We start from the raw sequence: 15,680 nt of genomic DNA, 5'->3' as shown, positions 1-15,680 counted from the left end.
TATATGTATACATATATATTCATATATATATATATATATACACACATATATATATGTGTATATATATATATATATATACACATATATATATGTGTGTATATATATATATATGTATGTATGTATGCGTTGCTGTATTTCTTTATGTAGGTTTTTAATTATTTCCGCCATGAGATTAAATTGATACATTTTTATTGACTTGAGTATATTAATGTTGACTTCCATCCCATTCTAACTCCCAGCTTAGCATGTATGGACACTTTGTTAGAAATGTTAATGCAGCTGCTGGCCCCTTTCCATGAATAGGGATATCCATTTAGCATTCCGATGTGAGGGAAATCTAAATTTGTCATAACATTGCCTCAGGAGGCAGGTGAGGTGAGGTGGCCGATAGTTTAATCACATGGACTTTAAATCAGAGTTTGAGTCCCAACTGGGATGACTTATTCTTTTTTTCCCCTCTTTTTTTGCATTTTATTTTACTTTTGCTTTTTCTGCTGCTATGTTGTTAGGTTTTAGTCAATATATTATGACTTGGGTTAAAATGCAGTCTTTCCCAGCATATATAAAGCATATGTTAAAAGCCACATTTCTTCCATCTGCAAAAATTACTCAGTCACTCTGTGTCCTGACCAAGTGTGAGGATGTTATATGTTGGGCTCGAAAAGAGCTTATCACTTTGTAAATACTTAAATTAAACGGTAATTAAATACTACATATAGCATAAACACTTGACTTTCAAGTTCATCAACTTGAAAAATTAAAGGCAATCATTTACTTTAATTTGTCTGAGTTCAGTCATCTTATTTGGGTTTACAGTAATTTGAGAAAGGCGAAAGGAGAGAGTGTCCTGATTCTCCTCACATTGTAATGAGTTTATGTGTAGAAACTGCTCAAGCAATCGCAGGTTGGATTCACCAGAAGTAGATTTTCACATGACACCAACAAAAGGTATTTGAAGAATGCTTTTAATTGATATTGAAAAATCTCTGTAAAGATGACAGTGCGCTAATATTTTAAGGGTGTCAAGTCAGATTTCACAGTCAGGTTGGAAACACTGTCAGTCTTTGTTTGAAGATTTTATTTGGCTTTGCCTTTGCATTCGTCTTGCTAGTCCTTTATGTGGTTGTAAAGTTTGTCAAATGCCATTTGAACGATAAGATTTCTTTACAGATTGCACACTGAGGTTGTGTAGCCGAGCTTAAGGAACAAATTTCAATCTTCTTGGTTTAGCTCATATGCCAGCCAGCCTTGCTTGCATGTATCAGATGTAAGTCACAACCATTGCTCGGTCTGCTTGTGTTACAGTTCACTATCAGATAATCAGGCCAAAGTACACTAACTGGCTTCCTAAAGTTTTTCGACAACCTGGACACACCTGTTTCTTTCATCACATAAGCATCTGAAAAAGATCAAATAATTCTTTTTTTTTCTGTGTCTTTGCTTTTCAGGATATTCTGCTCCTCTGCTGGGCGTACAAGCCAGAGGAGCGACCCAGCTTCTCCAAGCTGGTAGATTTACTGGAAAAGTTGCCAAAAAGGAACCGCCGCCTTTCCCACCCAGGGCACTTCTGGAAGTCAGCTGAGTATGTCAAATAAGTTAGGGACATAAAACAGCAAACAATCAGCAAGTATAAAAAAGCAGCCGCCATAACTCCACATAAATAACCCACCTCCTTAAAGAATGCACTGAATCCAAAAGCCAGCCCAGTGATGAAAACTGCCCGTGCTGTGTGTATTTTCATGGAATGTTGGCATGTGTGTGTACAGATACGTTGACTGTCCAGTTTCTCAAAGCAGTCGGGACTCATATTTTCTTTGGTTTGATTCACACCATACTGGATATATTTCCTTTATCTTTTTTGTCTTTTACTATTGACTTGTTCCCGTCATTATATTTATTTCTTGGCTGTATCTTGCTTGTAATTTCAAACAGATCACGTCATCCTGGACTTTAAAAAAAAAGTTTTGAACAAATGTAGTTTTTTGTGTTTTTTTTCCATGTTTTATTCGCGTTTGTTTTGAATCAGTGTATATGTTGTACATCACATATTGTATATATTCATGACATTGTCTTGCCATTCCTTATGTCTGTCAAGTGTGTAGACCATTTTGTCAGTGTTACCTCATTGTCTCATGTGTGGATGTCCAGGATTCATCTTTGTCTCAAATGTTTTGTCTAACTGAAAATGCCCTTTTATTTACACCGTACCATTTGAATGTGAAGAAGCCAGCATCCCTGTTTGTGTGGGGATGTATTGGCCCTGTTCTTTGATGGGAGACTGTTCTCTGATCAGCCTGTGCTTTGAATATTGCCTGTGAACATAAGCTAGATGTTTGAACAATAACAGCCTTTGAGTAAAAAAAGAAAAAGAAAAAAAAAAAAGCCACCGGTCAGACCAGGAATCCCCTACTTGACGATGTTCTGTGAAATTGCTGACACTTGAAATGTAGTGTTCGTCAGCTGAACTAATTACCTTTCGGTAGTGCTATCACTGAGCCCCCCCCAAACCATTCCCCAGTTCCCATAAATCATTGTATATTATTTTTCTTTAAATAGATAATGGCAGATAACAGTATAATATAGATCTAAAGCTTGTTACAGTGTAGTCGATACAGTAATTTTAAGTTATTTTAAACGTTGTAGACCCTAATCACAAAGTTTTACAAGTTACACATTAGTTTTCTCAATATGTGTATCCAATGGAAAAGGTTTAAAAAGCTTAAAATCCCCATCTCTGCACTGAAGTGACTGTTGGACATGGATTGAGAAGATGTGGCTTCGGAATAGCAAAATAAAGTTAAAAAAAGGTTAGAAAGTTTCTTAAAAGCAGTGTTGCAGTCAGTTTGACACTGAACGCTTCAAAGAAATTCTTCCTAATCTTGAATATTTATCGATACCACTCACTCTGCACTGTTCTTGGATGGCAGGTTTTAAGATCTGCTCTTCCAAGCTGAATAAATAATCTTGTAATCAGCTGTGTGTTCAAAATGAATTTTACAGGCAGCTTGACTGCTTTCATATCTGAGTAGAGATGCATACAAATGATACATTCGTGTAAGGTGTAGGTAATTAAAGCCGGACTTTGCAACTGTTGTTGAGGAGTTATGAGATAATGCTAAAGCTACTTCTTCCAGTATTGCATAAATTGGTAAATGTGCTTTTTGCTAATGTCAGCCACCGTAAGTTATGGTTGCACCACTCTTTGCATCGCAAAAAAATTTCTAATTTGTAAGATTTTAGCTAATTCTCAGCTGGTATACAGAGTCAGTGTGATTTTTTTTTAGCTACCTGCTCCTTATGAATATAACTGAATGTGGCATTCCTTGTGAATGCAAGCAGATAAAATGTAATGCTACATAATTTATGCAGCAGGTGGCGTACACCTTCCTCTCTGATGGTGACTTAAAAATCTTTGTTTGACCTTAGAAGTTGTTTTAAATATACCTGCCACCAGATGCTATACAAGTTCTAAAGGATAAGAAAAACTGGAGCAGCAGAACATGAATATATGTCTTTATTTGCTGTGATAATTGGCAAGATTTGATAGTGTTGACTTCTTTGTCAGGTTTATTGTTTAATTAGACATAACAGCTTTTCCATCTGCGTCTACAATGATGGATTTGAATGGGTTATTTTTGACAACAACACTGCTATAAAGCTGACTGTGGAGCACATTTAAAAATAATCTGAAACTTGCAATCATGTGAGTAACTTAAATCTGGCTGAACTTTCCCTTTAACATATCAGGAAAAAAATAAATAAAACATATCAGGATGCTGAAGACCACCCCTGGCCATTTTTCTACTTCATGCTGTATATCAAAATATATTTTAAATGTATGTTATAGAGAACTAGCTAAGTCATATCACCATGAAATTGGAAGCTGTGGCATAATTTGAGCTGTACACTGCTTGATTCTGTCTAGCCACGTTGAATAGATGGAGACAATCCAGTCATGTTAAATAGCCATTTTCACCTCATTATATACACATCTGCCAGTGTTGGAAAATGCATACAAACAATCTGCTGCTGTTTTTGGGAGTCTGTCTGTCTATTTTGGAATTGCTGGGATTCAAATATTGTAAGTGGATCATTTATATTTGTACTGTTTACAACTTTAAAGTGCATGAGATGGACTATCAAAGATTGATTCTTGTTAAGAAAAAAAAAATCCTTCAATACTATATATAAAAAGTATGTGAGCATTTTTCTGATGACCTGTTGTCCATTGAGCAGTTTGATCTCAAATTTTACATCAGGCTTTGCAAAACTTTTCAACAGCTTTGTTCGAGAGAATGATTGTTGCAGTATATTTATAGATTATATAAATGATTATACTAGAATTAAAATTTAAAAAGTTACAACCTGTGCACATGCTAAAGTTGACAACAAACCAACTGGACAACAATCAAAGATATAACATTAGTGCCAAGTGTACATAACAGATTGTAGACAATGTTTTATCGTCACTTGCCGTAATAATAATATTCCTTGTGAATTTTTTGAACTTTTTCTTTTGAATGTATAAATTGTGTTGTGTTTTTTTGTTGCCTTTGTTATCTGTTCATTTTAATTTATTTCCTTCATTTTCCTTCTAATTGCATAAGCATTGATGCTGTGTTGTTTCTTTTCCTTGATTCCGTCCTTGTATTGTAGATGATAGCTCCAAAAAGCTTGTATTTAATGATGCCTTATGGTCCATGGCTTAGTGATGAGTAGATTTTGATCACAAGCTCTTTTATTTGCACTCATCCTTTAAAAAGTGTATGACAATAAAAAGATGTTTTCATTTTGGACGTTTTCTCTTTCTTTTATGACATCTTTTATCTTAGTCGACCCTTATCCATATTTTACGTTGGTTCAATTTTTTAACACATCTTCACAAACAAATGTACTTCCTAAAAATCAGTCATATATAGTAAAAGTAAAATGTAGATTTCCATGATCTGCTCTCAATTTCTAATAAGCTGTCATAATAAAATTGAAATATCTATTTTATATAATTTGCAGGCTTATAAGATGGCTGTTAGGCACATAGAACAGTATCTTTAGTCAATGTGCTGTTTCTGTGGTAGGAAAAATAATAAAGAGATGAAGATAGAATAACAATGAACCATCGCAACTCTTAACATCCTGTTTTTTATTATAAGATGCTGTGCAGTGAGATAATGCCAAAGCACGCAGCAACTCTGCAGGTGCTCACAAGCTAAATGTATTCTCTGTTTGTTGAATATTCCCAGCTGTCCATCCTTTGAAAAAAAAATTAACTGAAGCAATCAGCAGCACACAATTGGAGTGAAAACCAATTTAAAGTGATATTCTTTCAAGAAAATCTTGTAAGAGTAGGCTAAAACCAACTTCACATCCACAACAAGATTTGTTAAATGAACCATTATTTTAAGAGGTTAAAGACATCAGTTGAAATCTACAGATTTATTTCTACTTTTTCTACCAGTGAACTGTTTCCATGACACCCATAAACTAAGCTTAGCTGGGTCTATCATGTGAAAACGCCTCAGCCTGCATGCAGTAAGATAACAACACAATCCTTTGCCTTATTCAGAAAATCAAAAATAAATGGGTAATTCATTAAAAGACCCTTTAAATAATGTACAAACCCAACTCTAAATGAGCTCATATGCTGAGTAAAATATAAATAAAAAGAAACTGCAGTGATTTGCAAATTTCATAAACTCCTATTTTTTCACAATAGAACATAGAAATTTATATCAAATGTTTGAATTGGGGACGTGTATGTTTTAAAGGAAAACATGGGCTCATTTTAAATGTAATTGCAGCAGCACATCTCAAAAAAGCTGGGATTTGGCCATGTTTACGATCCCCTAACAGCCATAAACATCTGGGAACTGAGGAGACTAATTATTGGAATTTTGGGTGAGGAACGCTGTCCTATTCTTGTCTGACATAGGATTCAAGTTATTCAGCAGTCCGAGGTCTTTTTTTGTATTTGTGTTTCATAATGCACCAAATGTTTTCAGTTAGTGAAAGGTGTGTACAGCAGGCAGGCACTAACACACACCAATACCATCAGAGATGCAGACTTTTGAAATGAGTGCTGATAATAAGTCAGATGACCCCTCTCCTCTGCAGTCCAGACGATGCAGTGTCTATGTTTACCAAAATTAATTTCAAATTTTGATTTGTCTGGCCACAGAACAATTTTTCTCTTAGCTGCAATCCATTTTAAACAAGCTTAAATGGCCCAGAGAAGATACCAGTGTTGCTGGATGATGTGCACATATGGATTCTTCTGTGCATGATGAAGCTTAACATTTATGGGTGCCATGTCGAACTGTGTTCACAAACAATCTGTTCTAGAAGTGTTCCTGAGCCCATGCAATGATTTTCATGACAGGCTCATGCCTGTTTTTAATGCAGTGAGGAACCGAAACTAAAGAGCATCCGGTATTAATTTGTCCATTGTCCAATGCACACATAGATTTATCCCGATTCTCAGAATCTTTCAATGACATTGTGTAATGTAGATGATGATTCACAGTCTTTGCAAGTTTGTGTTGAGGAACAGTTTTCTGAAATTGTTCCAGAATTTGTGGATGCAGTTTTGTTTTGCATTTGTTGCAGATTGTTGAACTTCTGCCTGTTTTTACATCTGAGAAACCTTTCCTCTCGAAGATGGCACATCCATCGCTGTTGCCAATTAACCTTATTAGTTGCAAAATTTTGCTACAGCTGTTTCTTTTTTAGTACCACTTACCTTTCCAGTGCTTTGTTCTCCTATCCTGACTTTTTTGAGATGTGGGGTTGACATGAAATTTAAAATTAGCTAATATTTTTCTTAAAATGGTGCATTTTCTCAGCTGAAATATTTGATGTTTTCTCATAATCTACTGTGAATGAAATATTAGGGTTTTTTGGGAAAGGACTGTAGACTGTATCAGTTTGTCCTTGTCTTTAAGTCTTTTGTCTCCTAAAATGAAAAGAAACGTTTTATTTCAAAGGCTGTAGCAAGGCAATGATGAAAGACCCCATGGGCACTAACATCTGACTTCAACAATTCTTGATGAAGATATCAAGATAATAATCATATAACAATGCGCAAGGTGCAAAAATGGGGTCATTGATATCAATGAACATTTATCTTAACTTTTCACAACTCTATACTTATATACATAAGTATCTGTGATACTTTTTTGTGTACCTTAGCTGGAACCTTATTCATAGCACATTTTAGACAAACATAAGGAAACCAAGGATATTGAATATATCAACTTTAAATACGTCAGAATTACTTTGAACATGTATCGTGGCATTCACGTCAGTGAAGCTGTTCCAATAGTACAAAAATTCTTTCATTTATTTCCAGTCTTTCGTGCACAAACTGGCATACTGATGATAGTGTGTGCATGTGTGTGCAAGTATCTGTGTCATACAGTGTCAGACCTGTGACTCACTGGTTGAATAGACAGAATGAGTTAGTGAGGGCATGGAGCAGAAAAATGAAATGATAGATAGGTGGACAACCAGCCCTCCTCTTCTACCTCCAACATTAAAGTCCAGCCTCAGTCACCGAAGTGTAAAAAATCCACATCACCCAATCTCGGGAAGGCCTGAAGCCCACCAGAGCGTGAATGTTTGGTTTCTGTCGACATTCTTAAATGTGTTAAAACCTGATAAGGTTCAGTGCATTTCTTGTTATAGTATATACTGACGTAAGAAGCAAAAATAAAAACATCAGGGATTCACAAGGTCATTAAATTACATATATTACTTTGCTGTTATTATTGTGGATAATCCACTTGATGTTATCATGATAAAATCCTAATTAAAACAAACAAACAAATAAATAAATAATAATATAGCTCCTTAACAAAACCCAAAGGAACAATGGATTTGCAGGTTTAACAGCTTTCTAAAGTGATACCCAAGTTCTTGTAAATACTAGGTTGTAATTCTTTCTGCGCTCAACATTTCATAACTAAGATTAAAAAAATTAGGTTTAAAAAAGTTATTGTCAAGACTGTATAAAAGCAAGTGGATGTTTTTATATTAAAATAATTGATGCAAGAATTGAATTAAATTAGGAAATTATTCATTATTAATGAAAAAATCACATTCCTGTTATAAATGTAAAGTTATTTCATTTACAAAAAATGTTTTTCTGGCGTTTGCATTGGGTTGATACCTTTGTTCATGTCTTTGTAATATTTTGTCCATCATCTTCATTTTTTATTTATTCCATTTTGAGATCGTTGTAATTTCAGAGCTAATCATGAGGAAAATATACTGTAAGAGCAACACGGCTGCAGGTAATAAAACTAAAATAAACTTTCCGTATACTGTTCTTATGATAAAATAACTGAATATTGATTGATTCATGGCAGCACAAAACAGGAACCGTGCACTATGATAAAGGGAATGGAAAATTATACACTATATTCTCAGCAGAATTTCAATGAAGTTTAATTGCAGAGTGATTTAGAGGGTGTAACCAAAGATGTATTATGAGAATTGAATGTGTTTCAAAATGACACAAAAATCATTGCAAAGGTAGTTGCTCTTTTGGTGTACAAGCTAAAACTATTTTTCTCCCCAAATGATTGGCTATCATAGAAGGATACAGAAAACTGGATTTCTTCTGTATTAACCCATACCACAAAGTTATTTGCAAAATGTGTTTATTTATATTTAGCCCCAAGAACAATTTCTCCACAACCTCAACCAACGTGCCATTCTATAGTCACATATGGTATCCACCCCAAACTCTTCCTATTCAGTCATTAAAAATGGGGGGGGATGTTGCCACTGAAATTGATCCAGCCACCAGTTCTGTTGCACCTAAACGTGCAAACATAGCTGCGTCAAAGCTTATTTGTCATGTAATGTTCTTCTTGGCACTTCATCGGCTTAATGATGCTAATTATGCCAACTCTGTGCTCACCTTTGCAAATATAATATAGGTCTACAAAAACACACAGCATAAATATTTTGAAAATAGCAAATTTAGATTAGCTCTGTCACATAGCCTCCAAGGACTGCGGGGCTCTCTTTATTCATTTAAAGACACCCACATGGTTTATTATGCTGGAGATGTATTTCATTAGATCAGGGGTTTGGAAGTCAAACAGAAAGAGAGAGCAAGAGTGAGAGAGAAAGAGAGCAGAAGAGCTACAAAGTGTGCCATATAATGGGGATGTCCTAAAGGTTTAGCTTGCCTGAGCCAAACGTCGTGCCAGTTAGAAAATACTCATTAAGCCTTGAAGCTAAAAAAACAAAACAAAACGTGCTGGCAACACCTGTGTGTAAGCACTAAATCCCATTCAAAAGTAGGACTCATTCAGTAGCTAAATACACTTAAAACTTCTATCATAAATATTCCCGTCAAATGAGGTGAAAATGTCTAAATAATTACAACCAGCAGGGTAGTCTGTGTGACATGTTTGGGGAAGAAGTTTTTGGTGGTCAAACTGTGGTAATTTCACATCATGCTCAAGAGCCTGAGAGTGGTTCACTGCCTGACATCCACTTGGCAAACCCACACTGGTTGAACTGTAGATCCCAAAAATAAATCTTACATAATCCAAGAGGATGGAGGATGTGACCCTGTCTTCCCCTCCAGCAGGCCCTATGCTGGCCCATCTGGCTGATAATGTGGAACAACAGTGCCACTCACTCTCACTAAGATCCATTGTCACTTTCATGGACGCAAAGTTTGGATGTCTTATCTGCACAACATATAGAAATAACTGCTATAAATCTGCTATAAATCTGAAGGCACAAACCTTCGCATCTTGACAGTGCATCAAGATCTGAAGTCTTAAACCAATTCTGAAAAGTGTCAGTATGTGACAATTTGAAAGAGACTGTTTGGAATACAGTTCTAGGATGTGTTTAATTTGATTTCCATGTGTTCTGCATTGTTAGATGACAGCAGTTAGACATCTAACAGTGTGGATTCCTGCGGTGCTGTGTGTTAAGATGGAGAATTTAATCTTGTTTTTGTTTTCCTTCCCCTTCCTGCTCCAGGCTGTAATGGAGGCATCGATGGGACAGTGTCTTTGTGTGAAGCTCGTCCTCAGCTCTGCTCACATCTGCTCCACCGCCTGCCTGCCTGCCCTGCCACCCACCTTCCCACCCTCTCTTGTCCCACCTTGCTTCCACAACCCCCACCTTTCCTGCTCCTTCTTCTTGCTCCAGCTCTTACACGTTCCCCCTCATGCCTGAATGGACCCTTTAGCGGTCAGTATTGGCCCACTTTGCCAGAGTGGGTGACAAAACACACCGCAGACTTTCAAACAGAGAGGCCTTTCTCCGCTCTATGCCTGAAGCCCTTCCCTAAAACACCCTGTGTCTTTCTGTTGAACACTCAACAATCCATGCACCACCATTCATGCTACGTTGCAACTCATTTTCAGCTGCAAGTATGTTCTCCAGTATCATGACTGTGCAACATATCCTTCTTAGCTTTTTAAGCTTTGCTCTTGGGGGACATTTTCACAGCAGCTCGCTACAAAGTTGTTAACTGCAACATTTCATTTTGCAAGTTGTTTTTTGTTGTTGTTGTTGTTTGTTTTGTTTTGATATTTCTGACACTTTAAACTGATTTGTAAATCATTTTTGAAGACCCTACATCTCCATAATATTTACTAATGGTACTTGCTAATGAAAATTTGTCACTATGTATTTGGAATATTTAAAAAATCCAAAATCTAATGCTTCTTAGGGGTTTAACTGGAAAAAGCTGTATGAGTGTTTTGTTCAACTCCAAAAGAATCATAAACCTTAAATCCCCCATTGTTTTTATAGTTCGTCTCCATCAGTGGGGCTTTAAAAAACTGTGCTTAAAAGTATCTATTTAATAACCTAACCCTACCCAACTTATCTATAATTTCCACTGCACCACTTCATTTTTTTCTGAATTTCTGTGCTTGTAACCAGTCGCACACTTAAACTAACAAACTTGGCCTCTAGAAATACCAATAACATGTTTCAAATTTGCCACAAAAAATGCATTTCTATAAAACATACTGAGAACGATGAAATAGAACGTCTTAAATATAGTGCAGCGAATGAATAGCTCAGATGTAGTATGACACAAAGCTTCAGTCAGTGTTTAAAGAAAAAGATCGCTGTTTTGTTTTAATTTAAGGGCAAAATGTCTTAAAACACCAACGTAAGGTCTGATCTTATTTAACCAAACATGCTGTCGCTGCTAAAATACAGACGTAAATGCCTGCCTTTGGCATCACAACTGCAATATAAATTATAGAACAAAACCCACCATCAACCCCAGCCACCTACAGCACTTGCAGATTATGCCAGTACATACATGTAGCACTACTACAAAATGTAGTGCCTTATACACTTGACATTGCCTGTACACAGGCTTCAAGAAAGGCAGCGATCAAGTTTCATAAGTTCCCATATATAAAATTTCTCAGAGGCTGGGTTGATGTGATTCTTAACATCAAACATCTGAACATTCTGCACACAACTGCATTTACCCACAAACTACAACTCGTGGCCACTAAGCAGCTGTATCTGTGCAGTTCGGAGGTCAAGTGCCTTTTTCAAGGACATCTCAGCAGCAGGGGTCAGGAAAGCAAAAAGGTGACTCTTTTTTGTCACTCATATTGTCCCAGTTGATTTTCAGCTTTTTTTATCTGAATCCAAATGTGAGAACTTTACTGGCTGTACAAACCAGAAATCATCACATCAGACAGTTTCTCTTCTTGCACAGAGAAATTACAGCTTGAAAGAAAGCTTTACATTTCAAAATCTAATCCAAGATTTTCAACTTTACCAGGCAAGTTTGAACAAGTCACTGCTTTTGAAAAAAAAAAATGGAGAGGTGCAGTGCTGGTGGAGGGAATCAAACCTTCCAATGAGAGCATCTCAGTTTAATTGATTCCATTACATGGTCTACTAACTTAGAAATCGACACACCCATTTGTCTGGAGTGACAAATTAATCTCTTCCAAGTGAGTGAAGAAGAATGGAATGAATTCCAAAAATTCCATACCCACGAGACGAATGTTAAAATACCTCTGCTGATATTCACATCCAGTGAAATGAATGTGAGTTTTTGTTTTTCTCTGAGAGATTTGCTTCTACAATATTAGAATCTGTGAGTGATGAGAAATGTTTTTTTGAAGCTGTGTACATGCTATGTGAGCAAATTACAGAGACAAAAAATGTGCTATTTGGACAGAATATTTATATTTGTGTTTATGAAAGACAAGACAATATTTGAAACTCTTTCCCCACACATGCAGGTGTCTAATGACCTCACAGCTATGCAATGAAAGCAATGGACATAAATAATCATCGGTGACAGTTTTGTGTTTTGTATTTATTTAGCAGTCAGAGTCATCTTTTGTCTTTGAGTACACCTGTAACATTTACATAGAACTGATGGATAGTGTTTCTTTTTTCATAGTGCAGAAAATTGGAGACATATCTTCAAAGGATGATGTTTTGCTAATTAAGATGGAGCTTTCAGTGACCTCCCTGTGCACTCTTTAGTGAGAACACTTAAAGCCACATCCACCATAAGCTTCACTACTAGAAACATATAAGTGTCTACAGAGGCTGCCTGCAGAATACTTTTAAGGATTGGCGCTGTACTGCTCAATTCATGGCCACAACATAGCTAAATATGGCATAGTACTCTATGTTCCCTTTGCAAAGAATTCAAATGTAAACATGTCCGTCCTTGGACAAAATGAATTAGAATTGTTCTGCCTGAATTGCTTTGCAGTTGTTTGTTTGAATGGCTACTTTTATATGCACACAATAATGCCATTATTACCAATAATGTGAGCAAAGCATGAGCCTGATTAAGCCTTTGACGTGGTTTCATACTGTGACAGCACCCCCACTCCTCCCCAATTAATGAAATCTTTTTTGTGATTGATGTATTATGTTTGTGTGTGTGGTGTGTGTGTGTGCATTTGTGTCAAAGTGAAATGATGGCTGAACATAAAAGGGGAAAGTTTTTTTTGTTGGTTTGTTTTTTTTTTCTTTTCAGTATGCTCCACTAAAAAGCTTGAGGCAGTGGCAACCAAGAGACATAGACAAGATCTTATGTTATGTGCATCCTGCCTGGAGCTGTACTGCCTTAGTTTTACACCTGGAATAGGATCTCTTAAAGAAATGACAACTTTTCTGTTCCACGTGTGTTCTGGCATTAAAGGATGTATATGGTGAGTCTATTTTTCTAACGATCAACAAATTCCAAGAAATAAAAAACTTGTTAGTTCAAGTCTCACTTCCCTATCTTGTGGTAATAGTTTTATTTAATAATCCAAGATTTTAAAAAAGACCAATTTATATACTTTCCATTTTTCATGTAAAAATCTCCACCATGTCTTTGGTATTAATTTAAATCGTGAAGCGAACATCAGCCACACTAGGGAGAAGTCTGAAAGTCCTAGCTGGGGGAAGCTGATTTAGCACAGTGCTTTTCAGACAATGAAGTATTCTGCATCCTGTGTGAGTGTACACAATGTGGTCAGAGGACAACCACCATTAGACCTATTTCTCAGCAGTTCCTCTTAATCTTCCTACATGCACTTGGCTAATAGGGCCCCGTGGAGATCAAACACTGTGGCAGGGCTTCAAAAAATGATTCACAGAAGAAGAAAGGCAGCACCAGACTGCAAAATGAGGTGTTCTCAGCTCCTCTGCATGCCTAATTGATCAATGAAATATTTTCAGGTGACCCAAAACACAGTGATCCATGTAAACCAACTTTCCATGACAAATACAGATGAGTACATGCAGTTGAGAGAATGCGAAGGTGATTATTTTCCTGCTGAGAACTGTTCATGGTTCACTGTCGAGAGCATCGAGGACAGACAAACAAGGCAGGCTCAGAGAAGTGGAACTCTGGATGCATATAAGGCTGATGCGTAGGCTAAACATGTGAGGATGATGCAGCCTTGTAGTGTGATGAGGAATGCTGAGACACACCATGAAAGTGTTTCAATCTGACTGTTATAACAGGGAGTGCATTGAAAGGGCTTCTTACAAAACTTCTGTCACTTTTTTCCCAGAGTTTTGTTTGGAAAGATTTAAATTCAACTATCTCTGTCATCAAATGAGTCAAACTTGAGAATGTACAGGATGATGTCAAATACAAGCAGCTTTTCTAAAAGGAGAGAACATATTATCCTGAATTTACACAACAACCTCCTTTCTGATGACAACTGCTCATACTGCTGATTCAAATGTTTTTAGCATTTAAGTGGATACTGTTTGTTGTATATGAGTATTATTTTGGTCCAGGCCTCATCTCACTGTAAAGCATATCCTTTTTTGCCTCTTTTGTTGCCATTATTACCTTAAAATGCTTTGCTGCAACTGTCATAATGCAACACTTTGATGCCCCCTGCCTCCAGATTTCTGATTTTGATTATGAAAAAAAAAGAAAACATATATTTCTTCATCATCAAAGTCACCGTCATTTGTGGTCCTCAGCGTTATCATCCTCATAACAACATCAGCAAAAACACATAATGTTGTCCTCATTCAAAAGAGCCTATCTCTCATTCAAGCTTGTAATGGAACTTCATTTGTATAATTTGTACAGTAAAGTTTATAAAAGTTTTCTACCCTTTCAAAAATGATTTAGTTTCTGCTGTTCAATTGAATGTCAAAGAAAAAAAAAACATTTGCAGGCCTTGATATAAAGTTTGTGTTTTTTGTGCAGCATTTGGGTTTGTTCTACTGTTCATAAGAGGAAAAAAAAAAGTCAATAAAAAATTTAAGTGATAAGGTTATGCTGTTTGTGTGAAGTTTGCATCTGACATCTAAAAGTGTGAAATGTAACGGAGCACCTGCCCTTAAGAAAACCACTGAAGTCCACTGACTTTATTTATTCAAGTTTTTGTCTTGTTTGCTCTGCAAGAATAGATTGATGGAAAAGAGGAAAAAAAGCAAACAGTATGACTCGCATTAGGCCCCAAGACATCATTAATGTTGCTATTAATGCAGCTTATGTTGCACTGACATTAGAGTTAGAAAGCTCATTTATTATTCTCTTGATATCGACCAAGGAAGGCCAACTGAACTTATTTGATGTTATTTTATTATAGCTCGTGGCAGTAATTTGAAGGATTACACTCACACACACATGCACGCACGCGCACACACACACACACACACACGCACGCACGCACGCACGCACACACACACACACACACACACACACACAGGGCGATTTACAAGCTGAGTTATTAATATTAGGTCTTGTTGAATTCGTTAATCATCTGTTGGATTTTTACAGCTACGAGGCTGCCTTTTAAAAAGCTGTTGTCCACGTTCAGAACTCCTGACGGTCTATTTGTTCTTCCATCACCTACAGGATACCCTTTCATTTATCGCAGGGATGCAAAGGGTTTATCTACAAAGTATTTACTTTATAACTTTGTTGCTGTGAGGCAACAGTAATGATAAAATCCGTTAGCTTGTTAAAACCTCAGAACTCAATACAGCCATACTAATTACTTTAGTGCCATTTGCACTAGGTTTCAGTCTTTGGGGGCAAGTTGGGTAATTTTACTTGTGTTGGTTAGTGTTCAAAGAGCTAAAAGAAAAAAATTAAAGCCCTTTTTTTTTTAATGGATAGCAACTGTACATATGTTTGTTTATGACTAAATAGTGGATTAGAAGTCTGAGTGTACATGGATAGGAAATGA

At 36.4% G+C, this 15,680-nt stretch overlaps 1 protein-coding gene across 4 annotated transcripts in view; it reads left to right on the top strand.

Annotated features, from left to right (window-relative positions):
- ksr2 (kinase suppressor of ras 2) overlaps positions 1-14,750 on the top strand; it is a 122,550-nt gene extending 107,800 nt beyond the window's left edge. For 3 of the 4 annotated variants that reach the window (XM_005473616.4, XM_025912024.1, XM_019365510.2), the window contains one exon: positions 1,449-4,796. In XM_005473616.4, the coding sequence (XP_005473673.1) occupies positions 1,449-1,595 (147 nt within the window). In that variant the 3' untranslated portion in view covers positions 1,596-4,796. Of the gene's footprint in view, positions 1-1,448; positions 4,797-10,005 lie in introns of those variants that run through there. The other variant, XM_025912025.1, reaches the window with a different exon arrangement.
- Positions 14,751-15,680: the final 930 nt, after the last annotated feature.

The sequence above is a fragment of the Oreochromis niloticus genome, linkage group LG12 (genome assembly GCF_001858045.2).
Source record: "Oreochromis niloticus isolate F11D_XX linkage group LG12, O_niloticus_UMD_NMBU, whole genome shotgun sequence".
Taxonomy (NCBI): domain Eukaryota; kingdom Metazoa; phylum Chordata; class Actinopteri; order Cichliformes; family Cichlidae; genus Oreochromis; species Oreochromis niloticus.
The sequence above is the reverse complement of the archived record's forward strand: the minus strand, read 5'-3'. Positions and strand labels throughout refer to the sequence as shown.